This window comes from Girardinichthys multiradiatus, chromosome Y, assembly GCF_021462225.1.
Source record: "Girardinichthys multiradiatus isolate DD_20200921_A chromosome Y, DD_fGirMul_XY1, whole genome shotgun sequence".
Classification (NCBI taxonomy): Eukaryota; Metazoa; Chordata; class Actinopteri; order Cyprinodontiformes; family Goodeidae; genus Girardinichthys; species Girardinichthys multiradiatus.
In genome coordinates this window covers 25,978,418-25,999,384 of record NC_061818.1, presented here as the reverse complement: position 1 = coordinate 25,999,384, position 20,967 = coordinate 25,978,418, and the positions used below count along the sequence as shown (strand labels likewise).

General features: G+C 37.8%; 2 protein-coding genes across 2 annotated transcripts; one reads left to right on the top strand and one right to left on the bottom strand.

Annotated features, from left to right (window-relative positions):
* The first annotated feature begins 11,644 nt into the window (after window positions 1-11,644).
* On the top strand, window positions 11,645-13,124 carry LOC124864064 (tetraspanin-10-like). Its single transcript, XM_047358678.1, has 3 exons — window positions 11,645-12,021; window positions 12,113-12,699; window positions 12,792-13,124. The coding sequence occupies exons 1-3, from the start codon at window positions 11,983-11,985 to the stop codon at window positions 13,096-13,098; spliced, it is 933 nt and encodes a 310-aa protein (XP_047214634.1). The 5' UTR covers window positions 11,645-11,982; the 3' UTR covers window positions 13,099-13,124.
* Window positions 13,125-13,802: 678 nt separating this feature from the next.
* Window positions 13,803-14,771, bottom strand: LOC124864065 (retinal cone rhodopsin-sensitive cGMP 3',5'-cyclic phosphodiesterase subunit gamma-like). Its single transcript, XM_047358679.1, has 3 exons — window positions 14,434-14,771; window positions 14,313-14,353; window positions 13,803-14,227 (listed from the first exon to the last, which is right to left on the bottom strand). Exons 1-3 carry the CDS (start codon window positions 14,586-14,588, stop codon window positions 14,151-14,153), a joined length of 273 nt encoding a protein of 90 aa, XP_047214635.1. The 5' UTR covers window positions 14,589-14,771; the 3' UTR covers window positions 13,803-14,150.
* Between the last annotated feature and the right edge of the window lie 6,196 nt (window positions 14,772-20,967).

The following is a 20,967-nucleotide window of genomic DNA, read 5'->3' as shown; positions in this document are numbered from 1 at the left end:
CAGATTCAGTATTCAATTCAAGTCAATTCAATTCAAAAATACCTTGTTAATCCCAAAGGGAGATTAAACGTTGTTGTAGCTCATATTATGCAGGTTCTTTCCATTGTAGATGCTGATGGCTGTGAGCAGGAAGGATCTCCTGTAGCGCTCCGTCTTATAGCAGATCTGAAAAAGCCTCAGACTGAAGACACTCTGCAGTTGTACGACAGTCTGATGAAGAGGATGCTCAGGGTTCTCCATAATGTTCTTCATTTTATGAAGAACCCTTCTTTGCACAATGATCTCCAGAGGTTCCAGAGGAGTCCCCAGAACAGAGCCAGCCTTCTTTATCAGCTTGTTGAGCTTTTTAAAGTCCCTGGTTCTGATGCTGCTTCCCCAGCAGATGATGGCAGAAGAGATCACACTTTCCACAACAGACTTATAGAAGATATGCAGCATCTTGCTGTAAACACCAAAGGACCTAAGCTTCCTCAAGTACAGTCTGCTCTGTCCCTTCTTGTAGATGGCTTCACAGTTGCAGTTTCCACTCCAGTCTGTTGTCCAGGTGAACATCGAGGTATTTATACTCCTCCACCACCTCCACTTCTTCTCCCATGATAGAAATAGTCTATGGCCTTAAAATTTACAATCTATTATTTTATTTAATTCACGTTCAAGATGAGATGATTGTTTCCACACCATGCCACAATGCGCACCACCAGCTCTTATTATGATTCAACCTGTCTCTAAGGAAACTTATATCGGAGCATAAGAGGGAAAAGATCTCAGAAACAATGCTAATTTTTTTCTTTCATTGTATATTTTGTTTTGTTTCTACTGAGATCCTCATTTATAGATCGTTTTGGTTTAAACTAAAATATTCATTATATGTCTACTTTTTATTCTCTCTTAGGTCCAAGGATTTCAGAATCAGCTTTATTCAGCTTTATTGCCAAGTTCGTACATACAAACAAGGAATTTGTATGTACACTTTGCTCTCTGGTGTTTGTTTTTGCATTAAAGAGTATACATATATACAATATACAAATATACACATATATAAATAAAAAGGTGCATTTGCAACATCTGTATGCTGTTGTTTTGTACTCTATTGAATGTTCATCAGAGAAACAGCCTGGGGGAAGAAACTGTGGCAGCTGGTTTTAGTGAACAGTGCTCTGTAGCAACAGCCTGAAGGTAAAGCTCTGAACAGTTTATGTGCAGGGTGTGTGGGGTCTGTAGAGATTTTTGCAGCTCTTTTTTCTGACCCTAGACCTGTATAAGTTCTGGATGGAGGGAAAGTCAGCCCTGATTATTCTCTCTGCAGTCCTGATTATTCGTTGCAGTCTGGACCTGTCCTGTTTTGTGGATGAGCCAAACCACATTGAGATGGATGAAGACAGGACAGACTGAATGATGGCAATGTAGAAGATGACCAGCAGCTCCTGTGGAAGTTTGAACTTCTTGAGTTGCCTCAGGAAGTACAGTTTCTGCTGGGCCTTCTTTTGAACAGTGTCTATGTGTGAAGATCATCTCAGGTCCTCAGAGATGGTGGTTCCTAAGAACCTAAAGTGGTCCACAGCTGACACGGTGTTGTTGAGGATGGTGAGGGGGATGTATGGGGGTGGTGTTCTCCGAAAGTCTACCACCCTTTCCACAGTCTTGAATGGGTTGAGTTCAAGGTAGTTCTGACAACACCAGTGTATCAGCTGATCCACCTGCTGTCTGTATGCAGACTCATCACCGTCCTGGATCAGTCCAATGACAGTGGTGTTGTCTGCAAACTTCAGGAGTTTCACGGACGTGTCCGATGAGGTGCAGTCATTTGTGTACAGAGAGAAGAGGAGTGGGGATAGAATACACCCCTGGGGGGCACCAGTACTTATTGATCTGGTTCGGGAGAAGATGCTCCCCAGTCTCACCTGCTGCTGTCAGTCCATCAGGAAGCTGTTGATTCACTGACAGGTGGAGGCTGGGACATTGAGCTGGGTGAGCTTCTGGTGGAGGATGTCTAGTATGATGGTGTTGAAGGCGGAGCTGAAGTCTACAAACAGGATCCTGGTGTACGTCCCTGGATGGTCGAGGTGTTGCAGGATGAAGTGTAGACCTAAGTTAACAGCATCATCTGCCGACCTGTTTGCTCGGTAAGCAAACTGCAGGGGATCCAGCAGGGGGCCTGTGATGTCTTTCAGGTGCTTCAGCACCAGCCGCTCAAAGGATTTCATGACCACAGACGTCAGGGCTACAGGCCTGTAGACATTTAATCCTAGGATGGTGGGTTTCTTGGGCACCGGGATGATGGTGGATCGTTGAAGGCAGGAGGGGACCTCACACGTCTCCAGTGACTTGTTGAAGATCCGGGTGAAGATCGGGGCTAGTTGAATTGCACAGGCTTTCAGGCATGATGGGGAGATGTTATCGGGTCCTCCAGCTTTTTTTGTTTTCATGCGCTGAAAGAGCCTATTTACATCTTCCTCTGAAATGTTTAGTGCAGGTGGAGGATCTGAAGAAAGGTGGTTGGTTGTTTTACAGGTCAAATTTATTCCTGAATGGGATGTGGAGGAGATTATTTGAGGCGTGAACGGCTTCCTGTCATGTCTGCAGTAGAAGCCATTCAGACGGTTTGCCAGGTTCTCTTGGCTGCTTTGATCTCCTTTGTTAGTCTGTTCCTGGCCTGCCTGTACCACGCCCAATCTCCACTGCTGTGAGCTTCTTCCTTTTCCCTGCGCAGATTCCTGAGGTGTGGAGTAAACCATGGCTTGTTATTCCCAAATGTGCAGAAGGTCTTGGTCTGCACACACATGTCCTCACAGAAACTGATGTATGATGTCACCACATCAGTTAGTTGGTTGAAGTCAGTGGCTGAGGTTTCGAAAACAGTCCAGTCTGTGCACTCAAAGCAGGCCTGTAGCATCTGCTTTGATTCCTCAGTCCACTTCTTAACAGTGTGAACCTTGGGTTTGGAAGCTCTTAGTATCTGTCTGTAGGTTGGGATGAGGTGGATTAGATAATGATCCGAAAAACCTGGAGCAGTCCTGGTAACAGCACGATAAGAGTCCTTTAAAGCTGTGTAACAATGGTCCAGTGTGTTTTTGTCTCTGGTGGGACACTTAATATGCTGTCTGTATTTGGGGAATTCATTGGAGAGGTTTGCGCTGTTAAAATCTCCCAGTATTATGATGAAAGAGTCCGTGTGTTTTTTCTCCACATCTGTAATCAGCTCAGTGAGATGTTTTTCTGCAGCCGTGCAGTGGAATATATGAGCCAATTATTATAATTTCAGACCTACAATGGAGTGGTTTCTCTCAGTGAATAAAACGGTTTACAGATTATGGAAAATGACTCCAGATCAGGAATACATGTTTTCCCCAGCAGTTTTATGTCTCTGCACCAACCTTCATTTATATAAAAGCAGATTCCGCCTCCTCACTTCTTCCCCGATAGCTCCGCGCTGCGATCCGCTCTGAGCAGCTGGAAGTCCGGCAACAGCAATGCGCAGTCCGGGATGCTAAACACACAAAATACACAAACAAAGAGTGAGTGAAGCTCCGAGGCGGCCATCGTCGGCGCCATCTTGCTTGTAATTAGATAAATACATTGTTAGTCTGCTCATTGGCCAGTGTTCATGAAGTATCTTGGCAACATTTTTCAATTTAGCTTGAAGGAACTCAAAAACAAGTGAAGGTAAAGTAAACAAATGGTTTTGACTGAGCCTGGTTTTGCTGGAGGTCTCTTGCTGTTAAAGGGGAGTTTTCCTATCCTCTACCTTTACATGCAAGCTCGGTATGAGGACTTGCTGCAGTCAACGACACAATGCAACCGACTGCCCACTGTCGCTACATGCTCATCAGGAGGAGTGAATGCTGTAAGTCAGTGACTCAATGCAATCTGCTGGGTTTCCTTAGATGGAAAACTTTTTAAACAATCTGAAAAATAAACTGAATTTGAATGCATTGTTTAATAAGTAGGATCAATTCGAATGTATGTACTTGACTTGGAATCTGTATGATTTGATTGAACTGAAGTTGCTTTGAGATGCTTTGTGAATTAGCGCTACACAAATAAACTGAATTGAATTTTCAAAAATGTAGGTCAATCTATTTTTTTAACACTATCTAAGTGGAGATCTGTGAAAAACATTATTCCAACTTGTGCAAAGAGCACAAACAAAGAACAGAGATGGTGGCGAGAGCCATAGAGATGGACTCAATGGTGGACTGACCAGCCAATCCACTGAACAAATAAGTTGTTCCCAAATGGATTAAACTAGCCTGAATTCAATTGCATTGAACAAATTGCTTACAATTCGGTTTAGAAATTCAAGGGGATCACTGAGACATTAGGAGGTCAGAGCCAGGAGAAACCACAAGCCAATCTCAGGGTGACCTTGCTGGTCGAACAGCTATGTGTTGAGATTCTCCCGTTGGCAGTGACAGACAAATAAGAGTGTGGGAACCACATCTGCTGAGGACCAATCTCTGTTTCCTGCACAAAGTGACAATGCAGTATGATATTGAACCACACAAAGCCATTTTTAGCAGGGGTTCAAGGTGGCCAGAGCTGATGGACCAAAAGTGGCTCTCTGGGAGTTAAATTCTCTAATTTTCATTTCCAACTTCCCCTAAAGTTAAGACAGGTACTTAAAAGATTATGTACTTTGGTGAGGCATTATGCTTATCCATTTACTACATGAATAAATCAGTGACCCTACTGACAAACAACTTCATGAAGAATCAAACTAATAATTAGATGAAGGTTTGTTGCATGCATGCCTGACTACTGAATGTGTTACTGTGGAGCTGTAAATCTTTTCACTACACTACACTGTACTTGTCCTGTTAGATCTCAGTGCTGCATTTGATGCAGTCGATCACAATATTCTCTGGAAGACTGGAATATGCTGTAGGGATCAGGAAAACAACAATTGGCTGGTTTGAATCTTATTTGTCTGACAGATTCCAGTTTGTTCATGTAAATGATAAATCATCTTCAAACTCCAGGGTTATTTGTGGAGTACCACAGGGTTCAGTACTTGGGCCAATTCTCTTCAGTGTGTGTATATATATATATATATATATATATATATATATATATGCTGATGATACTCAGCTTTACTTATCCATAAATCCTGATGAGCCCAACCAGTTAGACAACAAGCATGTCTTGAAGACATAAATACTTGGATGATTTACAATTTTCTGCTTCTAAATTCAGACAAGACAGAAGTTATTGTCTTTGTACCGGAGTCTTTGAAAAAGAAACTGCTTAGTCAATCTCTTAACCTGGACGGCTGTCGGAGTCTGCGAGTTTCTGTTTGTGTTTTCTTTTGCCTGCTACCAACTGTGCTTGGTCACTAGAGGGCACTGGAGTACCAGGGTGTGAAGGAACAGATGTTCCTCATTCCCTGATTGCTACTGGGTGCATTTAAGCCAGAGGCTGCCAGCATTTCATCGCCTGTGTATTAGCCTTTGGTGGTACAGATTCAAGCCAAACTTCTAGCTTTGCTTGTAGTTTCTCTAGTGCCTCGACTTACGTTCCAGACTGCACAATCCAGCCTTTTGTTTGGACCAAGTGGACTCTTGTTATTTGGACCTAAGCACCTCTTGGATAACCTGGATTATTCTCCTGGATTTCAAGACTCAAGCATCTAGTTATCTTCCTGGACAACATCCTGGCTGGCAGCTTCCTGGCTCAGCAACTAACCGGCCCAAGTCATCAGCAAATCCCGTTCACCCTCCACGTGCCTCTAGCAAGTCCCCTTCACCTGTGCTCCTCTCTATCTACCTGCCTATCGTTTATGGTGGGAAGACCAAGCCTCTCCTAACTCCGGCAGAAGTCAAGATGACAATTTTCCTGTGCTGAGTTCCATAGACTCCACAGCTCTTTTCCCCCAGGCGGTTCCACCCTTCACTTCTAGTAAGACAGTATTTAATTTAACGATTGCTTTTCATTTCCCCCTTTCAAATCCCTACTCACCTCTTTTCCTTCTTTTGTGCAGTTGGCGGTTCCCAGTTTTAGATCATAGTTAGACTTCGTTGTGCAAATAAACATCTTAAATCATTGCGAATCTCTCCTGAGTGTTTATCTGCATGTGGGTCAAATTTATACCTAAAACTATGACAATGGCATTAAATTGACTTCCAGTAATAAAGTAAAAAACCTTGGTATTATTTTTGACCAGGACATGTCATTTAAATCCCATATTAAACAGGTTTCTAGGATTTCCTTCTTTCATCACCAGAACATTGCCAAAATTAGAAATATCCTGTCCAGGAGTGATGCTGAAAAACTAGTCCATGCATTTGTTACTTCAAGGCTGGACTATTGTAATTCTTTACTATCAGGATGTCCATAAAATGCAGTTCAAGCCTTTAGCTGATTCAAAATGATGCAGCAAGAGTTCTGATGAAAATTAAAAAGAAAGATCATATTTATTCTATTTTAGCTTCCCTTCATTGGGTCCCTTTTAAATCCCAAATAGAATTTAAAATTCTCTTTCTCCCATATAAAGCCTTAACGATCAAGCTTCATCATACATCAGAGATCTGATTGGTTCATACATTCCTAACAGAGCACTTCATTCTCAGACACCCTGTCTTCTTTTAAGGCTAGGCTTAAACCTTTCCTTTCTGATAAAGCTTCTAGTTAGAGTGGCTTAGGTTATCCTGAGCTATCTCTGTAGCTATGCTGCTATAGGCTTACACTGCTGGAGAACATAATAACCACTTTCACTCTCTCTGCTACATTCTCAGACTACTCTCCAATTTTGCATTATTTGCTGTTATTTCAACTTTTAACTTTATGTTCTCTCTCTTTTCTCTTCCTAGAAGTTACACCTGGTCTGACTCTGTATCTACCTGTGACAAGTTCCTGGAGGGAGGCATCGCCCAAGCTTCTGCTGCCAACACCTTAATGCTCACCTTCTACCGATGATTGGCCCTGTCTTTCAGTGTTTAACCCTACTTTTCTCCTAGACATAGCTACTGACTGAGTTTTTACTGTGACTAACTATGCTCTCTCTCATACTCCTCCCCAACAACCCCTCACCATTCCAAACCCTTTGTTAAGCGCCTTGAGACGACATGTGTTGTGAATTGGCGCTATATAAATAAAACTGAATTGAACTGAAACTGAACTAATATGATAATTTTATTATTGCACAGAAATCTGTAACCAGATGTACAGATGGACTGAGAGGCAGCCAGTGGTCAGTCTCTGACTCTGCCTGCAGCAACACTCATTTGCCTCCAGCTCCCTGCAGCTCAGTCCAGCACAGCCAGAGGAAAGAATGACTCCAGTGGAGCTGCAGAGCCACAGAGGAAGATAATCAGGCTTCCTACTTTCTGTTTTTTAGCTTAGTCACATCAACTTTCCATTTGTTTTTGTCTCTCAGTAGCACATGTCTGCAGAAAAACGTTATCTGAGCACCTTTAGAGGATAGTTACAGCTGAAATTTACTGACTTTTCAATTCAGAGTGAAGGTAACTAATGACAAGATGCAGTATGATGTAGGAAGATGCATTTTAATGAACCATAATGCCAGCTATTTTCCCTTTATTTTTGATCATAATGAAATAAAATAGTTAACACACATCTGAAATAATAAAACATATCTTTTTAAAGATTTTGTTTCATGTTAGCTGCTGTTTTGGTCCTTGTAGGGTTAGTGGGTGGCTTTGGTGTGGTAACATTATGACTCATTAATGACATCCCGTGGTATTAGTGAGAAACTGCAGAGATATGTCGGACGTTTTATTCTAGCAATCACCATTTTAATGGTTCCTTCCATTCAGTAATGATATTAACCAAGAAATAAACAGATATTATTTTGTGGGTTCTATTGTGATGCTAGAATAAAACAGTATGGTGCAATAAAGTAAACAGAATATACTGAAATATCCTGGTGTGTTTCCACTAAACCACCAGATAGAATTGTTAAATATGTGATTTTAATCTACAGGTCCTTCTCAAAATATTAGCATATTGTGATAAAGTTCATTATTTTCCATGATGTCATGATGAAAATTTAACATTCATATATTTTAGATTCATTGCACACTAACTGAAATATTTCAGGTCTTTTATTGTCTTAATATGGATGATTTTGGCATACAGCTCATGAAAACCCAAAATTCCTATCTCACAAAATTAGCATATCATTAAAAGGGTCTCTAAACGAGCTATGAACCTAATCATCTGAATCAACGAGTTAACTCTAAACACCTGCAAAAGATTCCTGAGGCCTTTAAAACTCCCAGCCTGGTTCATCACTCAAAACCCCAATCATGGGTAAGACTGCCGACCTGACTGCTGTCCAGAAGGCCACTATTGACACCCTCAAGCAAGAGGGTAAGACACAGAAAGAAATTTCTGAACGAATAGGCTGTTCCCAGAGTGCTGTACCAAGGCACCTCAGTGGGAAGTCTGTGGGAAGGAAAAAGTGTGGCAGAAAACGCTGCACAACGAGAAGAGGTGACCGGACCCTGATGAAGATTGTGGAGAAGGGCCGATTCCAGACCTTGGGGGACCTGCGGAAGCAGTGGACTGAGTCTGGAGTAGAAACATCCAGAGCCACCGTGCACAGGCGTGTGCAGGAAATGAGCTACAGGTGACGCATTCCCCAGACCTGGGCTACAGAGAAGCAGCACTGGACTGTTGCTCAGTGGTCCAAAGTACTTTTTTCGGTTGAAAGCAAATTCTGCATGTCATTCGGAAATCAAGGTGCCAGAGTCTGGAGGAAGACTGGGGAGAAGGAAATGCCAAAATGCCAGAGGTCCAGTATCAAGTACCCACAGTCAGTGATGGTCTGGGGTGCCGTGTCAGCTGCTGGTGTTGGTCCACTGTGTTTTATCAAGGGCAGGGTCAATGCAGCTAGCTATCAGGAGATTTTGGAGCACTTCATGCTTCCATCTGCTGAAAAGCTTTATGGAGATGAAGATTTCATTTTTCAGCACGACCTGGTACCTGCTCACAGTGCCAAAACCACTGGTAAATGGTTTACTGACCATGGTATCACTGTGCTCAATTGGCCTGCCAACTCTCCTGACCTGAACCCCATAGAGAATCTGTGGGATATTGTGAAGAGAACGTTGAGAGACTCAAGACCCAACACTCTGGATGAGCTAAAGGCCGCTATCGAAGCATCCTGGGCCTCCATAAGACCTCAGCAGTGCCACAGGCTGATTGCCTCCATGCCACGCCGCATTGAAGCAGTCATTTCTGCAAAAGGATTCCCGACCAAGTATTGAGTGCATAACTGTACATGATTATTTGAAGGTTGACGTTTTTTGTATTAAAAACACTTTTCTTTTATTGGTCGGATGAAATATGCTAATTTTGTGAGATAGGAATTTTGGGTTTTCATGAGCTGTATGCCACAATCATCCGTATTAAGACAATAAAAGACCTGAAATATTTCAGTTAGTGTGCAATTAATCTAAAATATATGAAAGTTAAATTTTCATCATGACATTATGGAAAATAATGAACTTTATCACAATATGCTAATATTTTGAGAAGGACCTGTATATGTACCATAATGAAAGGTATTGTTGTCTATGCCCCTTTCTTTATCTGTTTTTCTGAGTTTTGTAGACTTTTGTCAATGTGTATGCATTTCTCTGAGTTTGGCTCCAAAACAAATCTCTGTACAGAAACAAACACATTCACCTTGACCTTTAAAACAAGCTGCACTTTTACTCAACAATTATCTCATTTTATTTTCTAACTATATTCTGTGTAAAAAGCTATATTTAATCATAGACAATCCATTTTTGCGTTATTGATGGAGCTTTATTTGGAACAGTATTTCAGTGATATTTTTAACATACAAGATCCAAACATAAAACAAACAACCATCATTCTTAGCTTATTCATTATTAAAACAATTTCATATTTGCTGATAATCACACCAGGCCAAATTAATGTCAGTGTTTGGAGTGAACTTTCAAACTCTGCGAAGGAGCATTGAACAGTTCCTGAAAAACTGTCCTCACAACCAGATGTTCCTCCCAGGAATATTGGGTTCACTTGCAGCTTTACAAGATTCAGAGCCTTCTTGAGGAAAAGACAGTCCTAGCTGCTGATGGTCCACACTGCACAGATCAGCAACTCAAGATGCTTCAGACAAAGCTGAGACATTTTTTTGTCCATAATAAACTTCTGAACCATAGGTTTTGATTGTTTTTTGTCTATTCTAAGGAAAATTATTGAAATGTCTTTAATTTTTTTTTATTATGTAAAGCAACAACCAATTCTGAGAAACAATCTGAGAATCAGAACAAATCAAAAAATAGAACTTTTGCTCCTGTGTTGTTCTTTACCCCTAAAACAAAGGAGAAAACCCCTCCACTGAGATAAAATCCCAGAGATATATCCAAGACTTGAACCTTGACAAGTCTTGGTATGAGCAGACATATTTAAAAAATATGTTAAGAAAATTACATTAATATTTGAAAAAATCCATTGACAAGAAATCACGTTGGGCTGTTTGAGTATGATAGGACATAAAAAGCTCAGAATAATTACTAATTATAAAACCATTTCTTAGTTCCTTGACATTCAAAAAGTGAGTTTTGAGGTGAAGATAATAAAATCTTGTGATAAAATCAATATGTAGATAATAATTATTATGGTCAAATTAAAATTAAGTATATTTAGTTTATATCATCTAACTCCAAGTTCGTGTTTATAAGGATGTGATCTGAAAAAAACTGTTCCTGACTTTATTGTCTGAAATCATAAAGAAGTTGTAAATTGATGTAGTTTAACTTAAAGCCATGCTTAGAAATCTTACTCTCCCTTGTTGTTTTTTTTTAAATTGAACTTAGTGTTGTTGCCTGCTAGTTAGCTAAACTGAATAAGAATATTTATGTTTCAATTTCTTCATGTAATCATGTTTCCAGCATTTTTACATAATGAGGAACAAAGATGTGGTTTAAAATCTCTTTCTAAGGTCTGTCAGCAGAATAAACACAATTATTTGTAGATATAATAAATCCAAAACATGCTTTTGTTAGTTTGGTGGCAGCACCATGCTGTGGGTATGCTTTTCTTTAAAAGGATAGGAATGTTTAGTTGACTGAAAAACAGCACATCCAGACCTACAATGGAGTGGTTTGAATCAAATTATGTGTATGTGTTAGAATGGCCCAGTCAAAGTCCAGACCTAAATCTAAGGTAGAATTTGTGGGAAGACTTGAAAAATGTCACTCTCTAGATGTACAAAGCTGGTAGACACATACAAGACCCAGCTGTAATTACAGAAAAAGGTGGTTCTAAAATGTAGTGACTCAGACACCATTTTAAGATTAGTATTTGTAAAACATTTGAAAACTATCCATCCTTTTTCTTCCACATCATAATCATGTTCTAATTTGTGTTGGTTTATTAAATTCATTAAATACGTTCATGGCTGTAATGTGACAAAATGTAAAAAAATGAAATGGTTATGAATATGTTTGCTAGGCAACATACATTCAAATGTAGTGGAATTTTTGTTTTACATAAAGTAAAAAACATGATTTTTTTTTTCAACAACCAAAAGGAACTAGATGCTGTTAAAGTTAGTAATTGTTTTTTTGTTTTGTTTTGATTTGATTTTTTTAACTTTACGAAAATGTATTCCAAATATCTTGCGTTGCTGGGGAGACAAAACACATATTTCCTCTGACCTTTCCATTTTCAAATTCTAGTGAGTTTTCAAGAAATAACCTCAGATGAAAAGCCCCTTGTTTTTAGGTTGTGATAGCTGTCTAATCTCCTCATTGTGACTCTCACGTGATGAAAAAAAATTCAGGCCTCACTGCCCTCTGAGGCTGAACACAGCAGGGTCACTTAGCATCAGCACACTGGTTTCTCTGCTGCAGCAAATATTCTCATGTTTCGTTTCAACTTGAGCTACTCTAAGGAGCCAAAAGCACAGGGCTGGTCGTCTTTAACTGGATGACAATATGCGGCAATATTTAACTGTAAAGAAGTTTCCATGGCCCTGGTCTAGGAGAGATGATGGGCAGAACTAGTCTAGCCCCCCTCCTCCCAAAGGTAGGTTTTTTAATAATTTACTTTTTAAGAATCATGTGCTTTTTAAAGTTAGCCTTTGGCCTTTTTAAAAACGATATGTCTATGTCTGAAGTTAGGTGCAGCAAAAGCAGAGGACGAGGAGCTTGGCCATGTTGACAGAAAATTTCAAACAGGAACTCCTAGCAATCAGATCCACAACAGTCCTACAGGAACCCGCCCTCATTACAGTTATTCTTTAATTGATTATTTCCTAAAATACTTCCTGTTCCTGTGCAACCTGATCTTCACAGTGTTGGGCCTAGTGGTTCTTGGTTTGGGGATGTGGGGACTCGTCAGCAAAGAATCGTTCGCCCAGGAGAAGATTGGAAGTATCGGCACAGATCCGATGCTGATACTTTTAACTTTGGGCTTTCTGCTCACTCTACTTTGTCTGACGGGGTGTGTTGGTGCTTTAAGAGAGAACTGCTGCTTGCTGAAGCTGTTTTCTGCTATAGTGCTGGTGCTCATCACAATCCAGGTGCTGTTTGCAATTGTGGCCTACAGCATGCAGGATCAGATTGAAGGGTACCTACGGTCAGGGATGCTAGCTGCCATAGCGGGCTATCAAGATGATTTAGACCTGAGATTCATCACAGATGAAATTCAGTTGGGTCTCCAATGCTGTGGGGCCGATACCTACCGGGACTGGGAGCTGAACGTGTGAGTGGAGCGTGACTCCTGTTTCTTTTTTATTTTTTTTATTTCACTGCATCCAGAATTGATCATTGATTTTAAAAATGTCCTTTTTTCAGATATTACAACTGCTCAGCTCCAGGAGTGCTGGCTTGTGGTGTTCCTGCAACGTGCTGCGTGGACCCTTTGGAGAACGGGACAGTGTGGAACTCACAGTGTGGCGTGGGAGCCCAGCTCCTGGATGAGTTTACCGCTCAGAGTGTGATCTTTCTGGGGGGTTGTCTGGGTGGAATCTCTCGTTGGATCAAGCAGCACGAGAGTCTGATTGTTACAGTTGCAGTCATTGTGGTTGGGGTACAGATTCTTGCTGTGTTCGTCACTACAAGACTGATGGAAAGCATCCGGTGGCATAAAGCTCATGCATGAGATAAATACAGCATGCAGTGAAAGAAGTCCTGGATGTTTCTATTTTTTTTGTTCTTTTTTTCAAGTCTGTGCTTGATTATTATTAAGTTTGTTCATTTGTATACAAAATAATGTTTTAAAAGAAGACAATGGCACTGCAAGTAAAATACTACACTCTTGTTTATACACTCCAGATCAAATCTTAAGACACAGAAAAAAGTTGCAAGTATTTGTGTTTTGCACATCTAAATCCTAACCAGGTTTTAATCTAAGCTTCAAAATACAAAAAAAGGAACAGGCCTAGAAGTGATGTTTTTGTAAAGCTCCTTTGGCATTGAACCCTAAAATGTTTTCATATGGATTTAGATCAGGGGAAACATGCAGGATGGCCCGATGGAAATTATTTCCAGGAAGAACTCCACTATCAGCAGGGGGTTGTGAACCACAGCATTATCCTGCTGACAAGTCTAGCGTTAGTTTTGTCTCTTGCTCCCATGTCTTCATTTTGCTTTTTGAGGATCAACCTACAACCTGGTTATGATCCACCGGCAAGAAATGCAAAACTCAGAATTTATTTCCCAGTCTAAAGATTTCATATTCAGATTGCATAAATGAAGATTATATTTTGGAAACTAAATAGAAAGACATGCTAGAATAATATGCTAAAGGGGAGACTCTCAACATGCTTTTTGGTTTGGTAATTATAACAAAACAAACCATTCAAATCATTTTAAAAAGTCAAAGGTTTATTTTGAGTTAGGTATAAAAAACTGTGCTGACAGAATCTCCTGCTGGCCAGTAACCGATCTGTAAGCTGCAGCTCCCACTGCAGCCACAGGCAATGACACGGGAACAGTGTTTTTGAGCATGAAAATGGCAGCTTGAGAGTCTCATGACAATATATTTACCATACAAAAATAACCATCCACAATATGCAGACATATATTACATAAAGTCGGTATACATTTCCAGCTTTATGTTTGCCATCCAGAAGGGACCCAGGTTGATGATTGCTTAAAATAATCTCTCAATTTCTTTTTTTTTTATTTGTTCTCTTTGTACAGCAAAGAGACTCAAATAATGCCATACTGAGCGAGCTCATGTAGCTCTAGATGGCTGTACGCTTCCCAGGGGCAGATAACAGTGATATCTGGAAGGGAAATACTCCTTATTAATTACAACATTACAAAATAAGCAATTGTTAGAGATGACTTGAATGGCACAATCGTGCTTACCAGTGCCAAGTCCCTCCATTCCAGGGATCTCCTCTCCAAAGCTAGTAATAAACATAAATTATATGCTTTAATTACTTTTATTTGTAACCAAATGAAAGTAATTATTTGAGAGAGGTCTTACCCAATAATCCCCCTTTTGGGGGGCTTGCTCTTGAATTGACGAGTGTTTCTCTGTTTGAACTTGGGTGGACCCTTTCGTGGGGAACTGGGAGCTGTGGCTCTGAGGGGGGCTTTGCCACAAGTCTTTGCTTCAGGTTTGGCTATGTCCAGATTCATGCCTGTATTGCTTAATCTGTTTTGGGACAATCACAATGTCACAAGCAGCAAATAAAAATACACATACATCTAAATAATGCTCATTTGAAGACCATGAAAAGCTAGAATTATCAATATTACTTTTTGCTTAACACTTCCAAACTAATTAAAGCAATGTCCTTAAGTACATCTGGCAGAGACTCCTTTAATCAATCTGATGCATTTAATCAACACTATATGATGACTCTAATCTATAAAGATCGCTCATAATCCAATTACTCTGAGGACATGCTGAATTTGCTAGTAAATCTATTGTAACACTATTTAAAAAAGCACAAAGGTTTGTTTTCGTAGTGAAAGAACATTTGCAAAAACCATTGCAAATTGGCATGATTATTACAGCTGAAACATTCCACTAAAAATATCTTGCCTACATAAAGAAAATGTAATCAGTGCAGTCTGTAATGTCATAAAAGGAATAAAGCTTATCCAGGACTGAGGGACATAATAAAACTATAATGGCACCTATATAGGTAATAGGAAAATTAAATACATCAATAACACTCTGATTCATTTACCACATCCCTAATTACAACATCATTGCTTAAGTTATAAAAATAAAATCATCATAGGGATTAAAGAAACATCTTTAAATAGCTATTTTGGGTTTCATGAATAAATTATTTTAAATAGTATGCTTCTGGTCAATAACAGTTTAAAACAGTGAAATTAAATTAAATGGAATAATGTTCAAAGACATAAACGTTAACCAGAAAAGCAAATTTTCAAATTCCAGTTAAAATTCCAGATGGTAAAATTGTTTAGATAATATAATATCAATTATATACATGTGTCTAAAAGCACAAATACATCAGCTACTCACAAAAATGTTTTTGTTATTTCTAATACTCACTGCTTGTGTTATGGTGTATCTTCCTGTTGTTAATGTTGTAGAAATCTCTCTTTAAGTCAAATAATGACTTGGACTTGCTCTGTCCTTTTATACTGTTCAGATTCTGACGAGATTAAGATGCGAAGAGCCAATAAACTGTACACACGTCATTTGCAATCTATTTGGGTACAGAACATTGGGGAAGGCCAGGGGTCATTTAAGGATATAATTTCTGGTCCTGACAGACCCTTAATAGCAAAGACCCAAGCAAACCATCCTGAAAAACAATGGAAATAATTAACATATTCCATAGCATATTATCAACCTTCTAGAAATGTGCAGAGTCAGGACTAACTGTGATTATCTATAAATATGTAATATGATATTGCCATCCCACTCCTCTGCAAACATTACACAACACCCGACGTTGAGAACACACAAGTGTGATCTCGGGGCATTTCACTTTCATCAGCAGTCTTTCAGATTGAGTTGCATTATACATGATAATCCATTCCATCCTGCTCACACACAAATAAACACATGCCTGGTCCATTCATGTGATGGGCTACAGCTTCTTTAATCTGGAGGGAAACACATGCACATTTACTGTATTGGAAAATATTTATATGTAAAAACTTCCTTTACCCTTAATTCTCAATTAAACTGATGGAGCAACATTTCTACATGAAAAAGTCTAATGTGCAGAATACATTCCATACAATTATACAACACATGTGGCCAGTTACCTAAACTTCAACAAGACAGCCATGCATATGAAATTTTAAATAAATTGCTTGGAAATATTCGATGTGCTTTACTTTGGCTACCTTTTGTTCTATAAAAATAACAATAACATTAATAATGATTATAATTTTTATTATTGTCACTGTTATTATTTTTTGCAAATCTTTACCTTACACAGACTGGATATTTGGTATATATCATATTATATTTAGGTTTTGGATACTTTAAACCAAATTTTAAAAAATGTAATATATTTGCCAAATGTTTAATAGTTTATCAGTCCCAATCAAATTAGTTAATTTTTTTATTGGATTTTATTTGATTGTGCTTCATATGATCTTACATTTTTTTTTAATATTAGATAAGAATGCCTAAGAGGAATGGTAATATTATTGTTCTAACGTAGAAGAAAAAATCTGTCAAAAATGGACTTGAACTCAAAGCTGGTGTTTTGGGGACCTCTAGCGGTGGGAAAAATGCATCACAATCTCTTCAGCCAATCAGGATGCAAGTTTATCAAAGCTCGTCTGTTATAAAACTTCACTTCGAAACTTAAACAGGTCATATTTCAAGATTCTGCATTATTTTATTTTCGTTAGTGCTTTGACTTAATTCGTCAGTGTCCCGCTACCACCTTGAAGCAAGTGTTGTAAGATTAATGTATGACCTTTTTGAGCCAATGATAAAAGTTAATGGTACTTAAACCTCAAACCTTCCACAGAAAAATATGTCAGAGTGAGATCTCTTGAATTAATATGTTTTCTTTGCCGCAGGGTTACGTCGAGAATTTCAGGGCTAAAACTTGCAGACCCACGTGTGAGGTTTGTTTACAGTAATCCTTCTTATGGTGGCGGAAAAGCAGGATGAGGTCATTGGAGGAGGTGTCGGCGGAGCGCGAAACTTCGGTCTGAAAACGCTGGTCTACTTAGAACCCCACAGAGGTAGAAATTATTTACTTTTGGAAGTGGCAGTAAAAGGCATAAACTGGTATGTGAATGGTTCAGAATGGACACACAGGAGGACAATATGGACTTTGATGAATGGACGCCAGTAAGTAGAGGGAGAAGACGCGGAAGAGGCAAAGCAGAAGAAGGGAAATTGTTAGACAGCCAAAGGAGTAAAAAAGAGCTGGAAGAAAACAGTTCTGAAGAAGAGAGAGTAGTTAGGAGGAAAATCGGAAGGGAAGAATGTAAAATAATATTAAAGATAAAAAATGAAGAGGAAAAAGAGAACCTGAGTCCTATTTCACTATCTAGAGAAAAAAAAAAAAAAAGATAGGAGATGTTGAAATGGTGAAGGTATTGAGAGATGGAAATATACTGGTGTTGTGTAAAACCGAAGAACAAAGAAGAAAGGCTTTACAAGTTGAAAACATTTGCAAGAAAACTGTGACAGAGAGGAAGATTATAGGAGAAGATAAAATCATTCGGGGGTAATTTATGTCATTCCTCTGGAGGAAGATATAGACAAGTTAAAAAAAAGCATTGTTGGTGCAAAGATAAAAAATCTCAAAAGACTGACAAAAAATGTAAATGGAGAAAGAGTAGGAAGCCTGTCAATTTTAATAGACTTTGAAGAAAAGGTGTTGCCACAAAATGTTAAAATAGGATATCTGAGTTTTTCTGTGAGGCCTTTCATTCCTCCACCACTAAGATGTTTTAAATGTCAGAGATATGGTCATATAGCAGCTGTCTGCAAAGGAAAACAAAGATGTCCAAAGTGTGGAGAAGATCACAGAATTGAAGATTGTGGGGAAGAAGTGCAGGAAAAATGTTGCAATTGTGGAGGGCAACATAGAGTTACATTCAGGGGGATGTGAGGTAAGGAAGAAAGCAAAAGAAATTCAACAAATTAAGATGACTAAAAACATAAGCTGTGCTGAAGCAGTCAAAAATGTCCAGAATGAAAGATCAAGGGATGCAGGTCAAATTAAGATTCCAGATTATCAACAAAGAAAAGTAGAATCAGAGGAAAATGTTACAATGTCTGTGGAAAAATGTATATTATTTATAGCTTATGTCATTAACTGCACTGAACAGGCTAAACACAAAACGGAAAGGATTAAAATAATTGTCAGAGGAGCAGAAAAGTTCTTAGGGTTTAAAGAAGGATCTTGGGAATACATTAATAAAAAGTTGGAAACAGATGGAAGGCAAGGAGGAACCCCAGCTGATAGAAACATATGATAATATTACAATGGGATGCAAGAAGCTTAATAGCTAATGGACAGGAATTTAAAGGGTATAGAGATGGAATTGAAGAAAAACCAGAAATTATATGTATACAGGAGACGTGGTTAAAACCAAACCTAGATTTTGTAGTTAAAGGGTACAATAGTATCAGAAGGGATAGACAAGAAGGAAGTGGAGGAGGATGTGGAATATTTATAAAAGAACGGATACAATATCAGATATTAGGAAAAGGTAAAAATTTAGAATACATAGTAGTTGAAATTTACAATAACAAAGAAAAATGTAAGATAATAAATTTTTATAATCCATGTCAAATATTATCATTCAAGTTGATGGATGAATTAATGGGATACTTAGAAGGAAAAGTAGTCTGGTGTGGAGATTTTAATGCTAACAACACATTATGGGGAAAATGTAATGATAAAAATGGGCAAGTTATTGAAGAAATAATGGAAATAAAAAATTTGGTATGTATAAATGATGGAAGAGGAACAAGAATTAATGTAAAAACAGGTCTGTGATTGATTTAACAATAGTATCAAATTGTTTAGCCAATAACAGTGAGTGGGACATTGACAAAGATACAACAGTAGGTAGTGATCATTACCCCATTAAAATCATAACAGGAATATTAATAAATAACAGGAATACAGGATTATATAAAAGATGGAACTTTAATAAGGCTGATTGGGAGAAATTTAAATATTTAAGTCAAAAGAAATTGCAAGAAATAGATGAGTCAATTGATATAAATAGTTTAAATATAAATATCTGTAAAAAACTCTTACAGGCTGCAGAAGAATCAATAAAAAAAGGAGGAAGACAGAACGATAAAAAAATTGTGCCATGGTGGACAAAAGAATGTAGTGAAGTAATAAAATTAAGAAATAAAGCATTTAAGATGTTAAAAAGTAACCCAATTTATCAGAATCTAATTGAGTACAAAAGAAAGCAGGCAAAGGTAAGAAAGATCATTAAGAATGCAAAAAGAGAATATTGGAGAAACTTTTGTAATACCGCAGGGAGAGAAACAAAAACTTACCAAATTTGGAAAACGATTAAAAGAATGAAGGGTATTAGAAAAGAATATGGATATCATATATTAAAAATAGATAATATAACTATAACGGAAGATAAAGAAAAAGCAGAAATATTAGCTAAAACATTTAGTAAAATTCATAGTTCAAATAATATTAGTGAAGAGGGGAAGAAAGGTAGGGAAATCACAAAGATGAACTATAAAGACTTGATGCGAAATAATGTAGATACAAATAAATTAATAAATGAACCATTTACAAAAGGAGAGTTGAACTTTGTAACCAGAAAAACAAAAAATACATCATCTGGAAAAGATCAAATTTACTATACGATGATTGAACATCTTAATGACAAAGCAAAAGACAAAATATTAGAATTATACAATAAAGTCTGGGAGGAGGAAGAGCTGCCACAGAGCTGGAAGGAAGCAATAATTATTCCAATAGCTAAACCAGGAAAAGATAACACAAAACCAGAAAATTATAGACCGATCGCATTAACATCAAATATTTATAAAATAATGGAAAAAATAATTAATAATAGATTAACATATTATTTAAATATTAATGGATATATATCTAGAAATCAAAATGGGTTTAGAAAAGGCTCTGCATTATGTTTAGAATATGAAATTAGGAGAGCACAAATAAACAAAGAAAATGTAGTAGCTGTATTTTTCGACATAGAAAAAGCTTATGACATGATGTGGGTTGAAGGATTATTAATTAAATTAAATAAAATGGGTATTACTGGAAAAATGTTTAACTGGATTAAAGATTTTTTATCAAATAGAACAATACAAGTAAGAATTGGTCAAGAATTGTCAGGTAAATATATAATAGATAATGGTACTCCTCAAGGAAGTATTATAAGTCCGTTATTGTTTTCTATAATGATAAATGATGTATTTAAAAATATTGGTAAGGAAGTTGGTTGCTCACTATTTGCAGATGATGGAGCTATATGGAAAAGGGGTCGTAATATCAAACTTATTGAAAAGAAAATACAGGATGAGATTATTAGAATAGAACAATGGGCAAATCAATGGGGATTTAAATTCTCAGTGGAAAAAACAAAAGTAATGGTGTTTACACAGAAAAGGAAAAGAGAAAATATAAAACTAAAATTATACAATCAAGTTTTAGAACAAGTAAAAAATATAAAATTTGTAGGTATATTGTTTGATGAAAAAATTATATGGAAAGTACATATAGAAAGAATCATAGATAACTGCAAAAAAATATTAAACATTATGAGATGTATGGCTGGTATTGATTGGGGAGCAGATCAAACATCATTAAAAATAATTTATACAGGATTAATTAGATCAAATATTGATTATGGAAGTATAATTTATGGATCAGCAGCAAACACACATCTTATAAAATTAGACAATATACAACATCAAGCTTTACGAATTTGTACAGGAGCAATCAGAACCAGTCCAATAGCAGAACTCCAGGTAGAGATGGGAGAGATGCCATTAGATATAAGAAGGAAACAGTTAGCAATAAATTACTGGATAAACTTACAA